This window comes from Hyla sarda, chromosome 12 (genome assembly GCF_029499605.1).
Source record: "Hyla sarda isolate aHylSar1 chromosome 12, aHylSar1.hap1, whole genome shotgun sequence".
In the NCBI taxonomy this organism is placed as follows: domain Eukaryota; kingdom Metazoa; phylum Chordata; class Amphibia; order Anura; family Hylidae; genus Hyla; species Hyla sarda.
The window spans coordinates 11,700,297-11,720,795 of NC_079200.1; the positions used below are offsets into that span (position 1 = coordinate 11,700,297).

Here is a 20,499-nt window from a genome sequence, read left to right on the forward strand (position 1 = left end):
ATAGAGCATGCATTGAGGTGGCATGACGTCACTACCCCCGCCAACCTGCTCCAAGCATTCGTAACAATGTTCTGAACGCTGGGGCAGCGGAATACCCCTTTAAATCTTGTATAGGGAACTACAACCCTTAATGGTATTACCAGTCTGGATAGGTGTCAGTTACTAGATATCGTGATCACATAGAATTCTAGAGACTGGCCATACTCTTAAATGGCTGGGGAATGTCTATCCTGGCCCAAAAACTGGCACTTTTTTTTCTCCATTCTAGTTTTGGATAAACCATGTAAATGATCCTGTAAGGTATATTGGCATGCGCAAACCTCGTATAGTTTCTCAGTCTGTTCCACTTACTAGATCATCACCGACCGACCTCAGTCGTTTGTAACAAAGTTCTTCTGCGGGAATCCTTTTTTCTATAAACAAGAGCTGCCTCATTTTGTGTTGCTCGGTATTCGTGATCCTACTAATCTGTGTTGTGATGGACAAGTTTCTTGTGACAAATTAAAAATTATCTATATTGTCCAGTGTGCCTCACTGTCACAAAGCTAAAATTCCCCAGCATGCCCTGATAACCAAAGGCTTGTCTGCCTCCTCTAGGTGATCCATATTGTCCCTGAAAGGTAAATCAAGGCTTCCCTCATCTCGACAGCCTTGGCTCACTGGTCTATTGACTATTTACACCAGACTGCTCTGGCTGTGGTTGTTTGGGTGCTTGGTGTCACGATCAGGCTGCACTTCCTGTATGCTGGATAGAAGGGTGCCAAAAAAATCTCAAATTTTTTTTTTTTCCGCCTGTTTTGACCGGATAAATGAGAATTTCTGAACCTCCCATAAGAGCTGTCACGTTCTGTTTTTTATTTTTTTTCTTCCCCTCTGCTTCATAAGTGTAAAAGTTGAACAAAATAAAGTTTTGTGCCAATGCTGTTTACATGAGGTGTAATGCTTTTCTGCCTAATTTTGCCGTATGCCTTACATGTTTCAAATGTTAATTAAAAGCATAACAAAAATCTTCGCTGTTTCTAAGGCGTGATTATTATCAATGGGTTTATCTGTAAGCTGCACCATATTTCATTCAGACCTGTATACTGAAACTGAATTGGGAGATATGAGGGCACGGTTTGGGGCAGGGGGTTGGTGCCCTGTCCAATCGGCTGCTTTCTTGAAGTGTAACTTTTAGGATAAGCCAGTGGTCTTCAAACTGTGGCCCTCCAGATGTTGCAAAACTACAATTCCCAGCATGCCCGGACAGCCAACGGCTGTCCGAGCATGCTGGGAGTTGTAGTTTTGCAACATCTGGAGGGCCACAGTTTGAAGACAGCTGGGATAAGCCATTCTGTGCGTACATTTGGAGCAGCACTGTTTTTGTCCCTTAATTAACTTTATATAGCTTTCTGCTCTACAGGCTTTAGCTGTAATCTGCAGTTCTCCAAGAGCTGCTTGACAGGAATCTTTGCCCGACACAGCCTTACAAAATCATCTAAGCTTTGTTCTATGTTCACACGGCAGAATTCCACCAGAAGTTATGCTGTAATTTACTGCCTATTGATCTGAATGGGACTGCAGAATCCCATTCAGATCATTTCTGCGGCAGGCATTTCACTGCTTGCTGTCCTTTTTATCGTACTATTGATCTATAGTTAACCAATCCAGGACACAGGGCGTACAGGTACACCCTGGTGTCCTGGGACTAAAGGACCCAGGGTGTACCTGTACACCCTGGATGTTTCAGTTTGCAGACAGTGAACAGAACAAGATTCCTGCTGAAATCATTCACCAGGCACCCCGTGCAAACCAATGGGGGGGGAGGGGGCCTGAGAACAGCTGGAGGCACCCTGTTTGGGTAAATGCTGCCATAGGGCACTTTTGGTGGTGGAGGAAAGTGTAACGCTTGCATCCGGGTCCATCCCTATGCAAATCCCAAATTTATGCCTCAAATGCACATGGCGCTCACTTCAGAGCACTCATATTTCAAGGCAACAGTTTAGGGCCACATATGGGGTATTTCTGTATTCGGGAGAAACTGTTAAAAAAATTGGGGGGGGGAGGGGGCTTTTACCCCCTTATGAAAAGGTAAAGTTGGGGTCTACACAAGCATGTCGTCATAATAAAAAAATTTTTTTTACACTAGCATGTGGTTGTTGCCACATACTATTCATTTTCACAAGAGGTAAAAGGAGAGACCACCAAAATTTTTGCCACAATTTGAGTACGGAAATACCCCATATGTGGACGTAAAGTGCTTTGCGGGCACATAACAGGGCTCAAGAGTGAGAACGCACCATGTAATTTGAGGTGTACAAAATAGGCGATTTGCACAGGGAAGGGGTGGCCGATAGTTACAGCGGTTCTGACATATATAGACACACCCATATGCGACCCCATTTTGGAAACTACGCCCCCTCATGGAACGCAACTAGGGGGGATTTAGTGAGTCTTAACAACCCACAAGGTGTTAGCCTAATTTCCGTTAAAGTTGGACATAAATTAAAAATCTAAAATTTTTTATTTTCATTATACTGAAATGCTGATGTTACCCCAATTTTTTCATTTTCACAAGGGGTAATGGGAAAGCTCCCAAAATTTGTTACTCCCATTTCATGTGATTAAGGAAATACCCCATATGTGGATGTAAAGTGCTTTGCGGGCGAACTACAGGGCTCAGAAGAGGCGCTCCATTGGGCTTTTGGAGAGAGAATTTGGCTGGGATTGAAGGCCATGGGAGTTTACAAATCCCCCCCCCCCCCCCCCATGCTGCCAGAACAGTGGACCCCCCATGTGACCCATTTCAGAAATTACACCCCTGACGGAATGTAATAAGTGATGCAGTGAGCATTTACATCCCACAGGTGTCACTGAGGGGTACGTTCCCACCTGGCATATTTGCTGCTGCATATTTTTTTCCTGTTGAAGTCAATGGGTATGAAAATACGCAGCAGCAAATAGGCAGCAAAATACACAAGGTGGGAACGTACCCCGACAGATAATTTTTTTTTTGAACAGTGGTCAGTGAAAATGTTAGTGGACTGTGCAAATAAAATAATTTTTTCATTTTCACGAACCTCTGATCAAAAAATGTCAGACACCTGTGGGGCGTAACTCTTACCATGTATAGGTGTTTTTTTTTTTTAATAACTGAACCGGACTGTAAAGCGCAGCAGGCCACATTTCAGTTCGAAGATGATATATGGAGGGAATAGTGAACTGACCGGTCACTGGCCGTTGCCTGTCCCCACCTTTGAAATAAATGGGATACAGCAGGAGGCTGTTTAGAATTTCCCGGATACCTTTATGCCATCTTGTTTTTTCTTATGATCTTAAGGGTAGGGTCACACGTAATAGATCCGCAGCGTACAATTGTACGCTGCAGATCCACTGGTGACCTTACCAATTTTGTGCCTCCAGCTGTTGCCATACCCATTCCCCCGCCTCGCTCCACGCCTGACCTACTCGGCCCTAAAAAGGGCTGGCAGACAATGTCACAAGACCAACTATGTGCAGGTCCTATTAGTTTAATGGTCTGTGTGGGTGTTATGACCTCCAGGTCCTCAAACCAGAGGTGAAAGCGAGACACCAGAAAAATAAATGGGCAAGTGAACTTTGGTGTTTGGGGGGGGGGGGGGGGGGGGGGGTTAGTGGTCTGTATATGAAGCTTCTTTTCTGTCTGTTTAGGATGTTGGGGCTTGTCAAAAGCAACAAGGTGGTGACTTCTTAGCCCTCACATGTGGGCTCAAGTCTGCATCCCAGCTCAACCGGATGAGGGATCTCTGCTGAGATGGGGGGGGGGGGATCTAACTTAATACTGTATATAATGTACAAAAACATATCCCCTATACGCAGAGCACTTAAGTTTTAGATTGCGTGTTGGTCCTAGCAGTCCAACCCAGTGATCGCCTGTACGGGGACTCGTCTCTCTGTAAACAGGGTGTGTTGACCCCATACGATTTGGAGGCAGACAAGCCCCCTTCATACATCTCTATGGGAGAACCGTTCAGCTATCTTCAGCTCTCCCACAGAGATATATTCAGGGGGCATGTCGGCTGCTGCGTCTTGCGGGGGGTCGAAACTCTCGTTCCTGGGGAGAAATGGGGACACATACAGGAGACTGCAGGGGCCACAGGAGAGGTCATCCCACCATAGGACAGGAAACCTGAGGACATAAAAAAAAAAAGGTAAACACCTCTCTGCAGGAACTCCAGCATGGTCAGTGTTAGCACCAGAGTCCATCGCATGTTGAAGGCAGCATCAACATATGATGATTTTGTATGTCGGGGCCATCGCATAAACGGCTATCCGGCAGCGCAGACTGCTTCAGCTGCCGCCGGATAGCAGTTTAAGGTGCTCCGGTGAGTGTCACTCGCCTGTCCCAGCCGCTCCGGACAGTCCTCTCCAGGCTCCGCTGCATTGCCGTTGCTCTCCTTTGTCGTCATCACGTTGCCGCGCACACCGTCCGGCATCCAATAGGAGCGGCGTGCGCAGCGACGTGATGACTGCGATGGAGAGAGACTATCCAGGGCAGCGGTGACACCCCGGGGATGTGATGACAGTGACGGTCCAGAGCGGCGGGGACATGCGAGTATAACTTTCTTACTAACTTATTACTATTGGACGGATCTCTCAACATACGATGGATAAATGTAACGATGGTTAATTTGGAACGAATTACCATCGTATGTTGAGTGATCACTGTATTTTAATAGTTCAGACATTTACGCATGCGGCGGTACCACATGATTAAATTTTTTTTACTTAAACAGAAAAATAGGAAAAAGGGGTGATTTAAACCTTTATTTGGGGGGGGAGGCTTAGTCACATGTATTTTTTTTTAACCAGGCATGGAGCATCAGATCGCCAATCGGACGACTATGAGGAGGCAGGTGAGGACCCTAATGTAGTCCAGTAAACTGATCGGGACATCGCGATTCTGTCGCAATAGGTCCTGATCAGCTCTGCTGAGCTGCTTGGGATAGTTTCACTTTCAGTTTAGACACCGCAATCAACTTTGATTGCGGCATTAAAAGGGGTTAATGCCGGGCATCTGCCCGATCGGCAGTGCCCGGTATTAGCCGTGGGTCCTGGCTGCCTGTACCAACTGGAACCCACGGGGTTTAAATCCATTCTCCGCTTGTGAGAATGGTTTACACCCTGTTAGCGGGACACAGGATGTACAGGTACGCCCTGAGTCCTTAAGGGGTTAAAGGAGTACTGTAGTGCCTGACTATTCATCCCCTATCCTAAGAATATAGGATAAATAGTCTTTTTAAAGGAGTAGTGTGACGCAGGACAAACGGCTATTTCACCTGCACTACACCCAATATACTGGGGTATAATGCTAGTGAATAGCTGTAAGTCCAGGTAGTTTCTGAATCAGCTGGCACTACGCAAGGCTGCACAATGCCAGCTGATTTATAATCGCCCAGAAATATGGCAGCTCTAAATGTTGTGTTCGCCACCCACCTGTTTGTGAGCTGGGACCGCAGCGTGCAGCTCAAACAGCCAGGTGGTGACCACGGGGCCGGAGTATCGTGACGTCACGACTCCGCCCCCGCTATGCAAGTCTATGGGAGGGGGCGTGATGGCCGTTACGCCCCCTCCCATAGTCTTGCATAGCGGGGGGTGACATCATGATACTCCGGCCCCGTGGTCGCCACCCGACTGTTTGTGAGCTGGGACCGCAGCGTGCAGCTCAAACAGGTGGATGGCGAATACAAGAACGCAAAAAAATATTCTAATTCTGCCGTATTGTGTTTTTTCGGCCAAAAAACGCTGCGGCCAGATAGCTGTAAATCAATGAGAAATCGCTAAATTCTTTTTTTACTTTGCGTTTTTCAGTTTGTCGTTTTTTTATCCTTTTGGCATTTTTTCACTCTTTTTCAGTTCCTTGGCGGTTCTGCAAAATCGTTTTTTTCCCCCTGAAATCGTGGCATTTTTCTCCCATAAAAATCTATGGGAGCACAAAAAGCCAAGAAAAACGCCATGTGGGTTTTAACTTGGCCATTTCTGCAGGGGTTTTTTATTCTTTTTTGGACTTAAGCGATCCAAAAAAGATACATTTTTTTAAAATAAAATTTCGTAGGGTACCATTAAAAAAAATTGTATTTAACAAAATTAATCTTTTTTTTATAACGAAATTTTAAAATTTTTTAAACAGATGAACTTGTGTTTGCGGGCAGGGCACTAAAAATGTAGGCGACAATAATAAAAATTTAGTGTTTTTCACTTTTTATTCTTTACATTTTTTAGGTAGTACTACTACTCCCAGCATGGAACACACACACTGTTCCATGATGGGAGTAGTAGTAGTACTTGTACAATTTAACAGATCGCCCCGGGTCCGTTGCGATCCTCCTGTATAATGTATAGATGCGGCCGCTCTTCTATGGTCCCCTACACTGCTGTATATATACACCCATTCATATTGTGATTGTCCAGATGGTTCCAGCCAATCACAACTCCCTGTGGGAAATATGAATAGGTGTGTGTGTGTGTGTGTATATATATATATATATATATATATATATATATATATGCGGCAGTGCTGTGGACCATAGAAGAGCGGCCGCATCTATACATTATACAGGAGGATCACAGTGAGTGTCAATAGTAACATCCGCTGTGATCTTTCCTTAACTGCAGGTACTACTACTCCAAACATGTAGCACACTCTGCTTCATGCTGGGAGCTTTAGTACCTGCATTAATATACAGATCGCAACAGGTGTCAGAAGTTACACTCACTGCGATCTGTCTATTAATGCAGGTTCTACAGCTCCCAGCATGGAGCAGAGTGTGTTCCATGTTGGGAGTAGTAGTACCTGCAGTTAAGGACAGATCACAGCAGGTATCCCTCCTGACACCCGATGCAATTGTCCTATTTATTGCAGAGATGTGGTGCGGCTCTCTACAGCGCTCCCATCTCTGCACTATATTCTGGCCAGTGATATCAATAGAACATCACTCATTCATATTTCCCTCTGAGAGCTGTGATGTTCTATTCATATCACTGGCCGGAGTACAGAGCAGAGATGGGAGCGCTGTATAGAGCCGCTCCCCATCTCTGCTATATTATGGACGATCACATCGGGTGTCAGTGGTGACACCCGGGGCGATATGTCTATTAGTAAAGGTACTACTACTCCCATTATGGAACAGTCTGTTCCGTGCTGGGAGTAGTAGTACTACCTAATAAAATTTATTTTTAATAAGTATGTGTGTTTACTTTTTTTTTCTTTTTTTTTTTTTTTTTTTTATCAATTCTTTATTTAGTTTTTCAACAATTACATAACAAAGATGAAGAGCAGTAAATTAAAGCAGGCTGCATGCATTTGGCTCAGAGCGTTCTGGTCAGACAGGGTTGCGTAACTGTCTTGGCTCAGTTTACATGTCTAGTAACAGCTGCCTCAAGCCCATAAATGCGGTAACATACGGTTAAGGGTTGTTGTCCGGAGATCGCACCCAACCGCCTAAGCGGCTCAAGATCGGTATTAGAAGTACGCTCTCCAGACCACACCAATTCAACTTTAAGTAGATAAATGTCAAAGTAAAGTTCCGAAACCAATCAAATTTGGTAAAAACTCAGAATACAGAAAAGAGGAAAGAGAAGCAAAGAAGTTAAGAGAAGAGTGAGGAAGGCCATAGAGGGGGGGGGGGGGGGGGGAAAGGGGGAGGGATGGGAAGGGGCAGACCAGGCATATCGATTGGAAGTCCGCTTCATAGAGCTATTATGGTACCTATCCCATGTTAGTATTTGTGGCTACTGTGTTGGACTGTGGTATATCTCTATAGTGCAACCATGGATACCACGTCTTAAGGTATTTATCGTAAGAGCGACTGCTCCAGCTGGACAACTCCTCCAATCTACAAATGCTATTCACTTTAGCTAGCCATTCATGCACCGTCGGGGCGTTAGGTTGTCTCCAATGCAATGGGATCAGTAGTTTTGCAGCAGCCAACAAATGTGCTAGAAGAGAATGCCGGTGCAGTGTAGTTCCCGGGTGTGGTAGGCCTAAGAGTACCAATGATGGGGTCAGTTGCACCGTTTCACCCAGGATCAAATCTATGTGTCGCCCCACCTCCCTCCAGAACTCTGCTATCACCGGGCATGACCACCATAAGTGAGATAGTGAGCCAGTGTGTATGCATCCACGCCAGCATTCTTTTGTAGGAGACATGCCCCAGTGGTGCAGCAGCTCCGGGGTCCTGTACCATCTGGAAAGAAGCTTGAAATGGTTTTCCTGAAGTTTCACACACCTGGAGAAGCCATGGGCATTTTTCAACACCGTCGCTCTCTCCTCTTTTGTCAGAGAAAGTCCCAACTCCTTCTCCCACGACACTAAGTACATAGGTGTTGAGCCTTCCCCCTCCTTATTAACATGAGAGCGTATAAATGGGAGTCTAATTTTGGACTCCGCCGCAGACTGTGAGGCTATTTCTAACCAAGTGGGGTCTTTTCTGATGACGTAAACCTTAAGCATTGATTGGCATGAGCTTCGTATAGCTTGGGCGTGTAAGAAGTGTAATGGTCTGTCAGGTAGGAGGGACTGCATGAGGTCTTGTGTCGGTGGAGTGTTCTCAGGGCACAAGGTCTTAACTGGAACCTGGGCTAGTTTGAACCAGATGTCCGAGGGTACGGACACTGGGCAAGGGGGGAGGTAGGGGATCAAGGAGCTAGGCATCAATGGGGAGAGTGAGTGAGAGGTAGTCGCATCCCATCGTCTCTTTTTTTCTTTTTTTTAAGCAAATTTTTTTTTTCCCAACCCTACTGCATCCTTTTTTCAACAAATTTTGAAAATGCCAAAGGGGCCAAAAATGCAATTTCCACTCAAATGCAAAAACGCCAGAAAAAACGTCAGAAGCAGAAAATTGCACTGGCGTATTTTTCTGTGAAAAAAACGCAGGAAAAAAAAACCAAGTGGAATCCTAGCCTATTGGACACAGCCCATTATGACCTTAACGGGGTATTTCAGTTTTAGCTCTTTCGTTTTTTCCTAGTTACGTTTTAAAAATCATGACCCTTACAAAAATACATTATTTTGGACTTCAGAATTTTTTTTATGTGTACGCCATTGACCTTGCGGTTTAATTAATGATATATTTTTATAGTTCAGACAGTTACGAACGTGGCGATACCACATGTTTTATTTTTTTAATGGGAAAAGGGGGGTAATTCAAACTTTTATTCGGGAAGAAGTTAAATCATCCCCATAGGGGGGACTATAACATGCATTACGTGGATTGAGCATTGATCAGTGTTATTGTTGAATGACTGCTCTGTGTCTGAGATCCAGGCAGGAGCAGTCATTCAACAATCAGACGACGAGAAGGCAGGTAGGGACCCTCCTCGTATCCGTACAACTGATCGGGACACCGCGGTGGTCCCGATCAGCCCGACAGAGCTGCCGGGAATGCTTTTCTTTTTAACTTTAGATGTGCCAATCAACTTTGATCACCGCGTCTGAAGGGTTAGTACCGGGCATCACTGCGATTGGTGATGTCCGGTATTAGCAGTGGGTCTCGGCCATTGATAGCCGCTGGGACCGTCCTGCGTCGTTAAGGGGTTAACTCCTTGCGGATGGAGCCCATTATAACCCTAGGGATGGGAGCATTTTTTGCAATATTGACCACTGTCACTTTAAGCATTAATAACTCTGGGACGCTTTTACTTTTCATTCTGATTCCGAGATAGTTTTTTCGTGACATATTCTACTTTGATAGTGGTAAATTTTTGTCGATACTTGCATCATTTCTTGGTGAAAAATTCCAAAATTTGATAAAAAAATAGAAAATTTAGCATTTTTATAACTTTGAAGCTCTCTGCTTGTAAGGAAAATAGACATTCCTAATAAATTATATATTGATTCACAAATACAATATGTCTACTTTATGATTGAATCATAAAGTTGAGATGTTTTTACTTTTGGAAGACATCAGAGGGCTTCAACGTTCAGCAGCAATGTTCCACAACATTTTCTAAATCGGAATTTTTCAGGGACCAGTTCAGTTTTGAAGTGGATTTGAAGGGCCTTCATATTAGAAATACCCCACAAATGACCCCATTAAAAAAACTGCACCCCTCAAAGTATTCAAAATGAAATTCAGAAAGTTTGTTAACCCTTCAAGTGTTTCACAGGAATAGCAGCAAAGTGAAGGAGAAAATTCAAAATCTTCATTTTTTACACTCGCATGTTCTTGTAGACCCAGTTTTTGAATTTTTACAAGGGGTAATAGGAGAAAAAGCCCCCCAAAATTTGTGATAGCTATCACGCCCCCTCCCGTAGGCTTGCCTTGCGGGGCGGAGCACGACGTCACACGCCGCCCGCAATCAGACCCGGAGCGAACACGCTCCGGGGACTGATTACAAACTGGGTGCCGCGTGCATAATCCTGGGGGATCCCCCCCCCCTGCGGGACTCCCACGATCAGGCATCTTATCCCCTATCCTTTGGATAGGGGATAAGATGTTTAAGCACCAGAGAACCCCGCACAGGTGTTTGACGACTCTTCGTTAAAGTCAGATGTGTAAATGAAAAAAAAAATGTTCACTAAAGTGCAGTTTTTCGCCCAAATTTACCATTTTTACAAAGGGAGATGGGAGAAAATGCCCCCCCCAAAAAAAAAAAAAAAATTGTAACCTCATCTCTTCTGGGTATGGAAAATACCCCATGTTAGGGCGTAAAATGCTCTGCGGACAAACTACAATGCTCAGAAGAGAAGCAGTCACATTTGGCTTTAGGAAAGCAAATTTTGCTGAAATGGTTTTTGGGGGGCATATCGCATTTAGGAAGCCCTATGGTGCCAGAACAGCACAAAATATCCACATGGCATACTATTTTGGAAACTAGACCCCTCAAGGCACGTAACAAGGGGTACAGTGAGCCTTAACACCCCACAGGTGATTGGCAAACTTTCGTTAAAGTGGGACGTGAAAGTGAAAAATTTGATTTTTAACACTGAAATGCTGGTGTTAGGCTGGGTTCACACTACGTTTTGTCCCATACGGGAGCGCATATGGCAGGAGGGAGCTAAAACCTCGCGCTCCTGTATGTGACCGTATGCGCTCCCGTATGTCATTCATTTCAATGAGCCGACCGGAGTGAAACGTTCGGTCGGCTCATTTTTGCGCCGTATGCGCTTTTACAACCGGACCTAAAACCGTGGTTGACCACGGTTTTAGGTCCGGTTGTAAAAGCGCATACGGCGCAAAAATGAGCCGACCGGACCGAACGTTTCACTCCGGTCGGCTCATTGAAGTGAATGACATACGGGAGCGCATACGGTCACATACGGGAGCGCGAGGTTTTAGCTCCCCCCTGCCGTATGCGCTCCCGTATGGGACAAAACGTAGTGTGGACCCAGCCTTACCCAAAACTTTTCATTTTCACAAGGAGTAGCAGGAGAAAATGCCCCACAAAATTTGTAACACCATTTCTCTCGAGTAAGGAAAGACCTCATATGTGGATGTAAAGTGCTCTGTGGGTGCACTAGAGGGCTCAGAAGGGAAGGAGCAACATTGGGCTTTTGGAGAGCGAATATTGCTGAAATGGTTTTTGGGGGCATGTCACATTTAGGAAGCCCCTATGGTGCCAGAACAGAAAAAGAAAAAAAAACACATGGCACACTATTTCGGAAACTACACCCCTCAAGGCACGTAACAAGGAGTCCGCTGAGCCTTAACAACCCACAGGTGTTTTCATGACCTTTTTGTTAGTCGGATGTGCAAATACATTTTTTGTACTAAAATGCATTTTTTGCCCAAAATGTACCATTTTCACAAGAGGTAATAGGAGAAATTGCCCCACCCCCCCCCAAAAAAAAAAAATTTGTAACCCCCATTTCTTGAGTATGGAAAAACCCCATGTGTGGACGTCAAGTGCTCTGCTGGCGCACTACGATGCTCAGAGCAGGAGACACATTTGGCTTTTTGAAAGCAAATTTTGCTGAAATGGTTTTGGGGGGGGGGGGGGGCATGTCACATTTGGGAAGCCCCTATGGTGCCTGAACAGCAAAAAAAAACAAAAAAAAAAACGGGGGAGGGGGGGAAACATGGCACACTATTTGGGAAAGAACACCCCTCAAGAAACTTAACAAGGGGTACAGTGACCACTGTTCAAAAAAAATCTGTGGGGCACCTGTGGGGTGTAAATGCTCACTGCAACCCTTATTACATTATGTGATGGGTGTAGTTTCCAAAATGGGGTCACATGTGGGCAGTGCAGTGGAGTCTGAGTCTAGTAGTTGGGACGAAATTTTGGGTACCTAGAGTCGGAGTCAATGCACCGACTCCTACTAAATTTAGATTGGAATAAAAAAAAAAAAATGTTTATGTCCCAATTGACAAAAAGTTATAATTAATGACTTCTCTACTGTAAGAATAAAGACCAATGCATGCACTGCCTCACGTAACCGCAAAACGAACACGTTAAGTGACCGTGGAGAAGCTTTTCATGTGCTTCACTATATGGCAGACAACGCACAATTAGGAGCGGCAATACTGATACTTTCCAGTGTTGTGTTCTGCTGTTACAGGGAACCCATGGGTAACCTCGCCTCTCACTGATAAGGGGTTAAGTACCGTAAATGTTTTTTGCAGGACTAGACAGCTCAGCACATCGCCGGCCGATAGGCTGGGCCGCAATGTGCTGCATTGAGTCCACCAGCTAGCAATATGCATAGCTGTGGTGTTATGTGCGGACCACGGGCAAACCTGGAAGAAGACTGAAGCGGAGGAATGGAGAGGGATACTGGGACATCTAGGGAGTGGTGGCAGGTGAATCCTATTTGATTTTTGTGCAGACAGCCTAGGCATAGTACTGAAAAAAACTTGAGCGGACAGGTTCCCCTTAAAGGAAAACTGTCAGCCTGTTCACCCACAATCAATCCAATACAAAGGGTTATAGTGTGGGTGTAAGGCTCAGTACTTGAAGATGAGCCATGTAGGCGGATCTGCACGGCATGACATTGGAGATCTAAGCATAATTTGGAGCTGACAGATTCGCTTTCAATGGTCTATTCCAGTGATTCTCAACTCGGGTGCCGTTCGGCACTGCCCCAGGATCCATGTTTACCCCCATATCTCCCGGTCTACCCTCCTGTCATCCATGTCCACATTGGCCACCCCTGTTCACCCCCCAGTCTACACCTGTCACCTACATCCACCCCCCCCCCCCCCCAAATTCACCCCTGACCCTTTGTCACCCCAGTCCACCTCTGTCTACCCCTTTTAACCTCTTGTCCACCCCTCTGACCCAGTCTCCCATGTCCACCCTCCTGTCATCCTTGTCAATACCCCTATCCACCCCTGTTCAACCCACATTGTCCACCCCTCTGACCACATCCTTGTCACCCATATTCACTCCTGTCCACCTGTTACCACCTTGTCACCCTGTCCACTCTTCACCACCTTGTCACCCACGTACACTATTCTACACTCCTGTCACCCACGTACACTATTCTACACCCGTCACCCACGTACACTATTCTACACTCCTGTCACCCACGTACACTATTCTACACTCCTGTCACCCACGTACACTATTCTACACCCGTCACCCACGTACACTATTCTACACTCCTGTCACCCACGTACACTATTCTACACTCCTGTCACCCACGAACACCTTTCTGCACCCCTCTGTTACCCCTTTACACCTATACACCCCTGTATTCCTCTTCACTTGTAAAAGGGGAATCTGGAGGCTGATGCTGGTAAAGTGCGGAGCCTAATAGATTTTTTATTTTTTTTGCAGGTTTAACGGTAAAGAGTTGTGGCTGTAAGAAATGGTCATAACAATCCGGACCAGACGAAGAAGAACAGGGAACTATGTTGATCAGAGAAGATGTCACTTGTGAGCAGTACTTTATTTCGTGGGGTGCTCCGAGGCGAAAAAGGTTGGGAAACACTGGTCCATTTACACATACAGTATTCTGCACAGGATTTGAAGCTGCATATTTTAATAAAAATTGGCTAAACACAACTTCAAATCTGCAACTTAAAATCCTGCACATCAAAAATGTACAGGATACTGTCTGTGTGACTAGACCATTAAAGGAGAACTCTGGGGAAAAGATAACCTGTCTCTTATCCACAGAATAGGGGATAAGAAGCTGATCATGGGGACCCCCCACGATCACAAAGAGGAGCACTGTCATCTACCAGTAGAGGGCATACGCTCTGTTCATTTCTATGGGAGCATAGAGCTGTACTCGGGTCTTTTTGGCTCTCCCATAGAAACAAATGGAGCACGTGTCTGCTGCAGTACACACTCCTCACCGAGCGCCGGGTACCGTCCTGGTGATCGTGGGGGACAACAGCAGTCAGACCCCCACAATCAGCTACTTATCACCTATCCTGTGGATAGGGCATACATTATTTTTCACCAGAGATCTCTTAAAAGAATTTATCCAGCAATAGCAAAAGAGATGTAACTTCATCCAAAAGCAGCACCACCCCAGTCCTTAGGTCGTATATGGTATTACAACTTTACTCCATTCCTGAGGACAGTTGTGGTGCTGTTAAAAGAATCAACACAGAAAAAAGTGTCCGGGATTAGTAAAACTAAGACCTTTTTGTACATGGACCAACGTGCACAATAGGTGCTGGTACACGGCTCGATCACTCACAGGCTGGGGCTGCAAGAATGAGCTCTGGATTGTGTGGCCCATTCAACCATAGCACATGTTGTGTGGGGACTTAAAATTTTTATTTTGCTTTTGTATGTCGGGGCCATCGCATAAACGGCTATCCGCAGCGCAGACTGCTTCAACTGCCACTGGATAGCCTTTTACGGTGCCCCGTGCTGTCCGGTGGGGGCCACTCACCTGTACCGGCGCTCTGGACCATCCTCTTTGGGATCCCCTGCATCGCCGGCGCTCTTCATCGTCGTCCAATAGGAGCGGCGTGCGCAGCGACGTGATGACTGCGAAGAAGACGCAGCAGAGACGGTCCGGGGACGCGGCCACAGCGATAGAGGGCGACATCCAGGGCAGCGGTGAGCGACGGGGACAGGTGAGTACTGTACAACCTCCTATACCAGTGGTCTTCAACCTGCAGACCTCCAGATGTTGCAAAACTACAACTCCCAGCATGCCCGGACAGCCGTTGGTTGTCCAGGCATGCTGGGAGTTCTAGTTTTGCAACATCTGGAGGTCCACAGGTTGTAGACCATTGTCCTAGACTTTACATTGCACGGATCCCTCAACATACGATGGTTTCAACTAACTATCGTTCATTTGGAACGAATTACCATCGTATGTTGAGGGACCACTGTACTTATATGAAAGACAATAGCGCAAGCATGTGCTTGTTTGATGCTACAAGAAAATAATAAGGTTCTGTTAACCTGTAAATATTATGCTCAGAGCAAAACACCTTGTAGAGCCTGAAAAACCCAACACTTTGGGTAAGGGGCCGGGGGTGTTGCCTGGATCTGTCCTGTCCTGGGGAATCCTCCGGAAAGTCTGGAAGTATTTGCAATAATCCTGCGAGTGCAGGGAGAAACGATTGAATAAGCCAATATGGACAAATAAAACAATAAACATTTGCTGATATATTCAGTAAAAAGCGATGTGGACTACGCTTTTCAAGGGGCAAGACCCCCTCTTGGTCGGGTCCAACCGATGGAGAGGGGGTCCCACCCCTTGAAAGCATAGTCCACAGCGCTTTTTTATGAATATATCAGCAAATGTTTGTCAGAATTGACTTATTCAATATCCGTCCTCAGGTGAGCGCCAAGAAGATAGTTTCTCCCTGCACTCGCAGGATTATTGCAAGTATGTTGTGTGAGGGCATTTAAGTCACTTGTGGTCTGCCACACATCCCCAAGTGTCGTCTTATTCATCGGTCGATGGCTGGCCTTTTTACGTGGGCCGATTACACGTTACAAGCTTTCCTATGAGAGCTCGTTCAGCTGATAACTGGTCTTTTAATCTACATCAAAAACAGTGTTTTCCTATAAGGGTACCTCCAGCTGTTGCAGTACTACAGCTCTCTCTCTCTTCGCCGCTCCAAACTGGACTTCACTGCGCAAGTAAGGAAGCGGCACATGCACAGTGAAGATCAGTAAGGAGCGATGAAGAGCTGGAGGGAGGGGGGATGAATATTCATAAGCGGCGCTGACGTCAAAGAAACCTCGCCCGTGCCAGTTACAGCCGCATTTCCAGATTTAATAAAACTAAAATTGCGGGTGAACAGCCGGACGGATCCGGCCAAGGTAGGGATCATAGGAATCAGCGTCTCCCGCACTATCAATCAGTACCTGTGATTAGTGCAGGAGCAAACATGTGACAGTTTTCCTTTAAGTCTGTATGCAGCCTACTACGGTAATATCAATGCATCCACGATCTCGGAGATGCAAATGGTCTATAAAAAAAAAATGTAATTACTAGCACACGAAAAAATGTAAACCCGAACAAGTGCAGCAAAGCTTTTAGTGCAAATAAACGCAACTTTACAGTATTACTGTATATACAAATACTCAATATAAAACAGGATCAGATAACACAATCACAGTTCTGCTCTTACTGAAATAAATTTCCTACATCAAGCTACATTTCCCAGAATGCTTTCTCTTTGTGATTTTGCGGAGAATGTATTGAGGGATTTGAGTGCCGGAGCCTGCAGAGTTATGAATGCAGCTCCGGATTCTTATCCTGGTTTGTAATTGAGGATTTATAGGATTTTAACCCAATGTATAAACTGTATAAGATAAGCAGTGATCTCCAGAAACCATAAAACCCCATACAGGTACAGGTGCACAGCAAAGGGATTTACAGCCCTAGGTATTTACACTTTTCTGTCAGTTTTTCCAGAACAGCATGTATGCGGCTGTTGGAAAAACTACAACTTCCACCGTGCCCAGACAGCTAGTCTGTTCGGGCATGCTGGGAGTTTAAGTTTTACAACAGCTGGGACACAATGTTAGTCATGAGCAGAAACATTTCGGTAAGGGTTAACAGTCAGAAATGCATCTGTCATCCCAAGGCAGTGTTTTTCTGACAGTTAACCCTTAGTCATGATCAGAAACACTTCTAAGGGTTAAGTGTTTTTTTTTGTTTTTAAACGGGTTTCTGACTCTTAATGCTAGAACTAACAAGACTAGAACTCCCAGGCTTGTTGGGAGTTGTAGTTTTGCAACAGCTGGAATAGAGTTTGGAAAACACTGTCTTGAAGAGGAAATAGAAAGGAAAATAAGTATTTCTGATCATGACTATTTCCTCTTCAAGACAGTGTTTTCCAAACACTATTCCAGCTGTTGCAAAACTACAACTCTCAACAAGCCTGGGAGTTCTAGTTTTGCAGCAACTGGAATAGGGTTTGGATAACACTGCCTTAGGATGACTGACGTGTTTTTTTAACTGCTAGCTCTAACTCGTGATCGCTAATAAGGTCCAGCAGTTTGGAAAACAGATGTTTCTAAGAGCGAACAGCCAAAAACACAACTCTTAGTCATGATCAGAAAAGATAGCGATTAACAGGCAGAAATTCCTCAACAGTGTTATTATTATTTTTTTTATCACTTTGCTTCTCTCCTGTGCACTCGTAACCTGGTATACTAACTTATGGACTTGGTTGGATTTTTAATTAACAATAACAGAATTCTTCTCTAATTTCCTTACTTTTAAGCATAGGCCATCAGTGTCTACTACTGTGACCCATGCCAATCACTAGACTGAATGGCCGTGCCTCCCCTACTGTCTGCACGCAGCCATGCCTGAGCAGCTTCATTTGCTGCAGAAAGGTGATGTACATGGTCATTGAGGTAGCATGAGCAGCTTCATTTTCTGCAGAAAGGAGATGTACATGGTCATTGAGGTAGTTTGATGCCACGAGGGATTTGACCATCACCATATTATATACACACCCATTTGGTGGGTGTCTGACACCTTCTAATCTTGAATGGGTGCCCGTACCATGTTCTCTACAGGTTGTGCGGTGCCTGTCCACTGAAATAACAAATAACTTGTGAAGGTACCTATAAGTATCAATGGCATGGAGCGGTGTTCCACTGACTTTCCAGCTCCTGGACCCATCACCAATTCTTCAGTCAACTATAACAAACAGAATGTTTTAACATTTCAACACAACTTGTTTTGCTAAACATTATATAGTTAAACTTCAAATAAATGGTCTAAGGACCTCTAGGGATTTCCTCCAGTTACATCCTAACCAAAACATAAGTGATTAGTTATTGGGCAGTTGGTCAGTATCTATAGACGCCATGTTCTGCGTTCTCCATCTCTCTGGCTTCTTAGTCAATTCCATATTGGTATAGTAGAGCAATAGTATCTCTCACGTACGTCAAATCTGGGTATCCATTCCTGTAAAAAGAAATCGCAGGTTCAATTTTAGCATTTCCAGCAGAAACCACACCCAGCATGCCCTAGTACAATCCTTGATAGACGTACGGTATAGTTTTCCATCTAAAGCAGTGTTTTCCCAAGCAGGGTGCCTCCAGCTGTAGCAAAACTACAATTCTCAGCATGTTTCCCAAGCAGGGTGCCTCCAGCTGTTTCAAAACTACAACTTCCAGCATACTCGGAAAGCCAAAGGCTGTCTAGGCATGCTGGGAGTTGTTGTTTGGAACATAAATTCCCAACCAGGGTGCCTCCAGCTGTTGCAAAACTACAACTCCCAGCATATCTGGACAAGCAAAGGCTGTCTAGACATGCTGGGAGTTTTTGTTTGGAACAGTGTTTCCAAACTCTGGTGCCTCCAGTTGTTGCAAAGCTACAATTCCCTGCATGGCTGGACAGAATTTTGTAATAAGACTTAATTTTTTTTTTCCTTATACTTTATCCAATTGGGCGTACATGTACGCTCTAGTCCTACTCCTGTTGTATTAAGCCTGCTCAGCAGCTATACTTCATAACCGGTGGTATAGCAACCAATCGGATCGCTTCTTTTGGTTTTCATGGGTGCGTTTTCAAAAATGAAAGAAGCAATCTGATTGGTTGCTAGGGACAACTGGTCATAATATTTCCTTCAAGTTTATCTCCCCCAATGAGAATAAGCCCCTTCCCTAATAAGATTAAATCACCCTACTTTCCCAATTTTTGTAATTGTAACTGTATGTATATATATATATATATATATATATATATATATAAAAATTTGAACATAAATGTGGCATCTCCACGTGCGCACAAATGTCCAACTATTAAGCTTTTTAAGCATAATCATCTTGTAACAAATAATGTAATTGTATGGACAAAGAGAATTTAGATGTTATCTTTACCAAAAAGTGCCCTACGTTTTTTTTTCCTCCACTTACAGACCTATAGGACTACTTGTTTTTTGTGTCAGTGGCACTTTGTAATGACATCAATAATTTCCCCACAAAATCTATAGCAAAATAAAAGAAAAATTTGTGGCAAAATTAGTTATGGCAAGAAAAACAAAAACCATGTTCTTATAATAAACCTTCATATGACAACTATGAAAAGTGTATAGCTCTCTTTACCCACAGGGGAGACAACAGGCGCATCGCCATGAATGCCACAAGCCATGTGCAAACTCAAGTGCACTGCATGGAGGGTAAAGACGACCGATCTTAACCCCTTCCCGCTATTGGACGTATGCATACGTCCAGGCGAATTACACGTTCGCGCAAATGGACGTATGCATACGTCCAAGCGATCTAATGCTCTGCCGCGGGCAGCGCAGGAGATCGCGGTGGGACTCAGCTGTCAATCACAGCCGGAGTCCCACCGCAGCTGCCGGGGCCGCGATCGCGCCGGTCCCGGCAGCATTAACCCCATAGATGCCGTGATCAGTTCTGATCACGGCATCTATGGTGTTTGCAGGGGGGGGGGGGCGCTCTTCCCCTGCCCATCAACGGCGGCTCCGCGATAAAATAAGGGGGATCGAGGGTGTCCAAGACACCCTCGATCCCCCTTGAAGAGATAGGAGTGAGGTGGCAGGGTTGCCACCCCTCCTATCCCTGCTATTGATCGGCCGAGCGACCGACCAATAGCAGACTGGGGGATGGGGGGGGGGGGGGGGTTAAAGTTCGGTTCCCCCCCCCGCTATGCCCACCCATCGGTGTCCGGGCACAGCGGGGGGAACCGTGTAGTAGCGGCGGTCACTTACCCGGCGGCAGCTGTGATCACGGCGGCGGTGGAGGTGAGTATGAAGCCGCGTGTCCGGGAGTCTGTTGCCTAGCAACATCTGCAGGGCGACAGTTTAGAGAGTGGTCTCTAAACTGTCGCCCTCCAGATGTTGCAAAACTACAACTCCCACCATGCCTTGACAGCTGTTTGCTGTGTTGGCATGCTGGGAGTTGTAGTTTTGCAAGATTTAGAGGGGTTCAGGCTGGAGATCACTGACAGTGGTCTCTAAACTGTAGCCCTCCAGATATTACAAAACTACAACTCCCAGCATGCCCAGACAGCAGTTTGCTGTCTTAGGCTGGGTCCACACTACGTTTTGTCCCATACGGGAGCGCATACGGCAGGGGGGAGCTAAAACCTCGCGCTCCCGTATGTCACCGTATGCGCTCCCGTATGTC

General features: G+C 45.4%; 1 protein-coding gene across 9 annotated transcripts in view; it reads right to left on the reverse strand.

Moving 5' to 3' along the window:
• Positions 1-17,765: 17,765 nt before the first annotated feature.
• LOC130296515 (uncharacterized) overlaps positions 17,766-20,499 on the reverse strand; it is a 207,867-nt gene continuing 205,133 nt past the window's right edge. For 5 of the 9 annotated variants that reach the window (XM_056548119.1, XM_056548117.1, XM_056548120.1 and 2 more), the window contains one exon: positions 17,766-18,310. In XM_056548119.1, coding sequence (XP_056404094.1) covers positions 18,241-18,310 — 70 coding nt within the window. In that variant the 3' untranslated portion in view covers positions 17,766-18,240. The remainder of the gene's footprint in view (positions 18,311-20,499) is intronic. The other 4 variants (XM_056548124.1, XM_056548125.1, XM_056548123.1 and 1 more) reach the window with 2 other exon arrangements.